Source organism: Ctenocephalides felis, unplaced genomic scaffold (assembly GCF_003426905.1).
Source record: "Ctenocephalides felis isolate EL2017-DRISC unplaced genomic scaffold, ASM342690v1 CF-g0.4_SCAFFOLD_03573, whole genome shotgun sequence".
Taxonomy (NCBI): domain Eukaryota; kingdom Metazoa; phylum Arthropoda; class Insecta; order Siphonaptera; family Pulicidae; genus Ctenocephalides; species Ctenocephalides felis.
Genome location: NW_020539727.1, coordinates 2145968 through 2152695, shown reverse-complemented (window position 1 = coordinate 2152695; position 6728 = coordinate 2145968). Strand labels below are relative to the sequence as shown.

Genomic DNA, 6728 nt, shown 5'->3' with positions numbered 1-6728 from the left:
TCTCCTTCTAAACCACTTGATGATATCAAATTATCATCAGCTTCGTTCTGTACTAACAAGGAGAACCTCAGATTTTGGTAAACTTACCATGATGATGGGTTTGTTTGGACCATCGATTCTATCACCATGCACAGTTTCACCATTCATGATATCATAAAGTAACTTACAAGGAGACCATTAGATTTACTCTCCTTGGATCTTGATGAAACTTATCATGATGATTGGTTTGTTTGGAACATCAACTCTTTAAGTCATTTGGAATTTTGATGAAAAATGGTAATAAGGTTGATGGTCCAAACATACCTATCATCATGGTAAGTTTCATCAGAATCCAAGACGAGTAAATCTGATGTTCTCCATTTTGTACTAACAAGGAGAACCTCAGGTTTAGTTGTCTGAGATTTTGATGAAACAATGCATAGTGATAGAGTCGATGGTCCAAACAAATCCATCATCATGGTAAGTTTTATCAAAATCCAAGATGAGTAAATCTGATGTTCTACTTGTAAGGCACTTCAAGCAATAATCGAAGAAATCTGACAACAATGTCTATTGAGTGTAAGTGACGCAGTTTACAGATTCAAGTTTGTATGCAAATCATTTAAGGAATATTGCATATATTTTTATAGATTTTATCTCTTTTTGATTTTTTCTGCCAACTTGCTGTCTAATTTAAATCTGCAATGAAGGAACTGACTCATTAGTGCTTGCGAGCAAAATATAATGGAAAAATCTAACCTTTGTGAAAATAAGTACAAGTAATATAATTCATTTATCGTCAAGAAATTACTAAGTTCATGATGAAGTAACCAACTATACTTATTTGGGTAATTTTTAATTTCAATTCTTTTCGAAAAAATTGTATCAATTTCATAAAAGTTGACTTATTTTGCTTGACATTTTATATTCACTCAATAGACAAATGTTTATTTTTTGCCTTGAGCAGATTGAAGTTTCAATTTGTTCAAAATATTCTTCAACTATTTGCATTGCATATATTTTCGATTATATATGATGATTTCTATATAAAAGTCATTATGGTTGTCTTTTGCCTGTTTCATATAGATTTTCAGTTTATTCTTGAAGCATGCTGATATTGTAATGATATTTTATTTTACTTTAAACTGAATTATTTGTAATTCTTTTTTAACTACAGAAAAAATGTAAGTTATCTGTTATCTCTGTCAAATAAAGATTGACGAAATATCATTACATGTATTGTGTATGTGTATGATTATATGTTTATATTATATGAATACTCGAAAAAGCGGCCCTTATGTATATTTTCTTGTTTGTCTTATTGGAAGATGTAGATGTTTTTGTCTTTAGATACTCAAATATAAAAGGCAGCTTCTAATTCGCCAATAAAACGATTCAAAAATTGTGTTAACGAAAGATCAAACCTGTTTTTTAGATCAAATTTTATTTAATACTGATTTAGTAGAATTTGTTTAATATATAAACCTAAACTAGTATTTAACAACAGATAGAGAAAATCAAAATTCTTTTAACAGATAATTTGTAAATTGAGTATATTGTTTTCCAAACCATAAACTATGATCACAAATACGAAAACTGAACTCAAAAATTTGAGTTATTAACAATAATATGAACGAAGTATGCCCTATTGCTTATTAGCAAAATCTCAGAAAGCATCTTGTAATTTAACAAATTTTTAAAATTGCACTATTCATTTTAGAATGTTGTAATTTGAGTATGTTGCTTTTCAATCTATAAACTATGATCACGAATACTAAAACTGAAATATTTTCTCTCAAAATTTTAAACTATCAACGATAATATGAACAACAGACGAAGTAAGTAAATTGTTTTTCTCGCTCCGAATTCTCTTTTAAAAGTTTTGTTCTCATAGCGAATTTGTTCAGCAAGTTTTTAATAAGTTGGTCTATTATTTTGATCAATTTGTCTTTCGGTATAAAGACCAATAGACATTCATCAAATCATCAATCATGTTTTCTTGTTCTATTGTATAATTAATTTTGCCCAAAACAGGTTTGATAAACTATCTGACAATTGGCAAAATTCAACCGACCAATTGCATTTCATTGTGCCATGGTTGATTGCAAATTGCTTTGTGATTGCCATTTGTTAAATCAACTTACATAATTGATAGTAATGTAGTAAATATGATATGCAGTATAATAGCTTTGTTCCTAATGACAATACCGAAATAATTTTATTTCTTTTCTAAAGGATTCCGGAGACTTCAACTTCTCTACAAGCACTCTGCACGCCCTCAGTGGAAAACTGAAGCTCTCTCGAAGTCCACCAATGTCACCAAGACCTAGCCGAAGGTCTCTGACACCCAGCAGTTCCACAATAGTCCAAAACCATTCACAAGTTTCTTCCTCAGTAACAAGTACCTCAAATTCTGAAATATCATCGCAGGATTCGACATCTTCGTCAGCAACTAGTAGCAACTCCGTTTCCAATTCGCGCCAAAATGCAGATATATTTTTATATCCAGAAGAAGTTTTGACCCAAGAGCCTGAGGGAGTTGTATATAACGGTTACAATATGCCTCGAATAGCAAGCTCGAAGAAAATGGGGAATCAAGAAATTTCTAGTAAAAATTTGAGACAAGTTTGTCAACATTCAGCAGTTCAGGATAATGTTGTGAGGCAGGATCCTACAGCGCCTCCTCTGCCGCCACGGAAAAGTGCAGCTGAAATTTCTCTTCCTGCAGTGAAGGAACTGAAAAATTCGAACAAATCGAATATTACGTCTAGTTTAACGAATTTGAATGATGCAGGTCAATCTGCTGTACCGAACATGCTGCAGTTGCCGCCTAAAACTTTGACGGGCAGTAAAAGTTCAGAAAACTTATCGAATCTTGATCCTTTGACAAAGACTAAACAAGCGTCTTTGGATTCTGAACAAGATATCAAAACCAATGTGAAATTGTTCTCTTTTGATGTCCCCAAAACTATTGCTCCACCTGTTCCTGTAACGGAGAGCAAAATAGAAAAATGTTTTATATCCTCATCAAACGAAGTTATTGTAGGACCTGCCGAGACTATTATAGGACTTATAGACACGCGAACTCCTAACCAAATAAAATTATTCAATGGTAAATCTGAAGAAACCAATGGACAACAAAGTGCAAACAACTCACAAACCACAAATTTGTACCACATAAAAACTAGTTCTTCAAATTCTCACATCAGGCACCAGTCCTTACCCATGGTAGCAGTTTTGACTCAGGCAACTTCAAATGCACCTTCAAAATCTCAAACTGTATCAGAAAAATTAGCTTACGAGAACGTTAATGTTCAATTAAAATTTAAACAAAATCCATTATGCATGGCCAGTTGTAGTAAAGATGAGGATATGATGAATGTGCCATATGAAAATATTAATTTAGAATACATAGCAAAATTAGTTTCCGAAGGTTATTCGAAAGAAAACGTTATTAGGGCTTTAGGTATATCAAGGAATAACATTGAAATGGCTTGTGATATTCTGCACGAGTTTGCCTCGAAAAATAGTTGTTCACATTGAAGTAAAACTGTTTCTCTACCCATATTTATGGAGAATCATATATGTATATGAGAAATTGTTGGGTATTTTACGATTCAGTTTGTTTATATTGAGTTAGAAATTTATTGATGTCGTCGAACTGTATGGTAATCGTACCACATTCAATCGTATTTTTTGTTTGGGTTTGTTTTTGTTATAGAAATTAAGGGACCGATTCTGCCGCACGAGAGACCAATGTTATGGCAATGTCATTTTACCCTTCAACTTCCACACATTATGTTGCTGAATCATACTGAAAACTGTCAAAATTTCATGTGTTTGCTGTGCATTCAGGCGTTTTACACATAAACTGCAAAGTCATGTATGTTATGAAGCTGGGTCAGAAAAACCCATGTTATCTTTGATCGTTTTTTTTTTGACATTTGTGCGGTTTTTAGGTTAGGTTTTCTATCTGACATCTTGAGAAAGACGCCTAAATGCATAGCAACCACATCGCTTTTATCAATATTTAGTATGAAAAGTTCTTCATAACATGGCCTTGCCATAACATTGGTCTGTTATGCGGCAGAATTGGCCCATAATTTTGGTAAATCATTGTTAATTATTTACGTTAAAGTTAATTGTTGTAATTCATTCAGGTAAATTTCTATGCAGTTTCTCAATGCAAGTTTATAATGCTACATACACGGTGTCCCAGAACTCAACGTTGACGTCACGGATCAACCGATTTGAATGGTTCAGAAAACATTCGATTCTTGTTGATAGGGAGATGTGCTGGTTAGTTTTTGGCAAAGGCAGGTCTAGTCGTTTCGGAGATAGCAAAAATCGATTTGTTGAGAGAACGTATAATCCGATTTGAATGATCCAAAAAAATATTCAATTCGTAATGATTGGGCAGAATTTGTGATTAGTTCTTGGCAGAGGCAAGTCCAGATACAGAGCTAAATATGCAGAAGTTTTCGAGAGAACTGAGCATTCGATTTGAATGATTAAAATAACTTTCTGCTTGTGATGATGGGAAAAGATTTTTTTTTCATTTTTTCAAAATTCCAAATTTTTTTTAATATCGAAAATAATTCGGATTTTAATTTTAATTCTATCTAAAGTTCTGAAGCTCTCTTATATACTTCAAATAAATAATTTTAACTTTGCAATTCTGTTTATATAATTCTTATATCAGACAATATATATCAGACAATACTTCATTTTCAATCCGATTGATTAAGTTTTGTTCATTTACTTTTTTGTAAACATATATAAGTTACAGTATATATAATAATCTATTTGAAAACATTTACTATCCCTCGAATATTTCATTACGGTACGGAAAGTTCCAGCAACTTGCATTAAGGCACCATGCCATACACTAGTTTTTTCTAATTTTGCTGAGGGCAGTTACGGTCAATACTATTACCCCGTTTAGTTCTGGGACACCCAGTATATGAGTATTTAAGTATGGGTAAAAGTCTTTTTAATTCTATTGTTTATCCTTGATGTATGTTGTTATTAGTTTTGTAAAATTAATATTTTTATACAAATGAAAAGCTTTTTTGATTACGTTGATTACAGAAATGCTACATATCAGAAATGGAAAGATCTTATAATTTTATTATTGGGATGCTTAAAATTGATAATAAATTTGGCAATAGTTTTGCTTGAATACAAGAAATATTTTAAAATAATTTGTTTCAGCAAAATATATAATTATTTGCATATTCCAAGGTAAACCTAATGGCGAGTTGTATATTCTAAATTTATGTTTCAAATATTAGGATTTGTATAAATTGTAAATATATGAGCTAGCTGTATTATAAATTATTCAATACTAAGAAATTTATTTTTTGATATCTTCTTAACTTTTTATATTCATTTCTATGCACGAATTGACTTCAAGAAATCAGTAAAGCAAATTAGGAAATCAAAGTGATTGTTAGCTTTTTGATATTCGACAGATAAATAATAAAAGCCCAGTGCACGCGACGCCAGTATTTCTTGTAACAGGATATCTAGTTTTCTAGTAAGGTGAGCAAGAATCTTGCGTCAGATTTTCACTTATTTTATGATTAATAATAATTCTGTGCATTTTTAAATAGATTATTATAAATATAGGCATAATATGCACTTAAATTTATAAGTGTACAAATAGAGCATTGTATGAAATGTAAACAATAAACATATATGTATCGTAACCGATTAGGATGAATCCACAAGATGAATTAATCTCATATTTTTTTAAAAATTAAATAAAATAATAATAACTTTTACCTAACTTTTCACAACTTTTTAAATATTTTCATAACAATGTTAATTAACCGATAAAGATACTGATTTTAAAAATCAATAATTGTTATGTTAAGGTGCAGCATTTCATTATCTTTTTATTATTATTATTTCATTTCATTTATAAATTACCAGAAAACTGTTAAAAGAAATACTGGCGTCGTGTAACAGAAATCCTGTTACAAGAAATACTGGCATCGTGTTCACTGGGCTTCACATGGAAAAAAGTTGATGATATATTTTTAAAGATATATTAATATCTTAGATAGCTGGTAACTGTAAGCAACTGCCAATTTATGATAGGATAAGACAGTAGTCGAAGAATTTGTTTGTTCCTAATATATCTTGGAAACCTCAGATATTCTTATACGTATAAATATAAGATCAATGGTGAAGAGTAACTCAAGCATGTAATAAATAAAAAAAAATAATTGCAATAAATTTATCCTGTATACTATATACGATCACTATAATATGACAAAAATTAATTAATCTAATTATTTTGTATTTTTCATAGACACTTGTTTGTTTCAGTTCAGAAGATTTATTACCGAATTGACTGTCGGTAATAATAACAATTAAGTTCTATGCAATACATATTGTGTATAAAAATGTATATAATAAACTGCAATTCTAATTACTGTAAATATAAATATACATCGATAAATTCATATATTTTACTAAAAGGTAGTAGAGCTTAAAAACTAGCGAGCATGGAATCTGTATTTTAAAATAATTGTATTATATATTTTCAGAGCAAATGAATACTAGTTCTAGATATGTGTGTTCCTAATCAACAAACTCTTGTATAATAATGCTGTTTGAATGATGATACATGTTTTGTCTAGATTATTTATTTTAAATATATGATTATGAATATTCATATGTATTTGATTTCTCTACATATGAGAATATTGATTTTTTTAATTTTTATTATTAACTTCCCA

General features: G+C 30.2%; 1 protein-coding gene across 1 annotated transcript; it reads left to right on the top strand.

Annotated features, from left to right (window-relative positions):
- Window positions 1-414: 414 nt before the first annotated feature.
- Window positions 415-3522, top strand: LOC113389284 (mucin-3A-like). The gene is made up of 2 exons (XM_026626335.1): window positions 415-459; window positions 2215-3522. Exons 1-2 carry the CDS (start codon window positions 415-417, stop codon window positions 3520-3522), a joined length of 1353 nt encoding a protein of 450 aa, XP_026482120.1.
- The last annotated feature ends 3206 nt before the right edge of the window (window positions 3523-6728 follow it).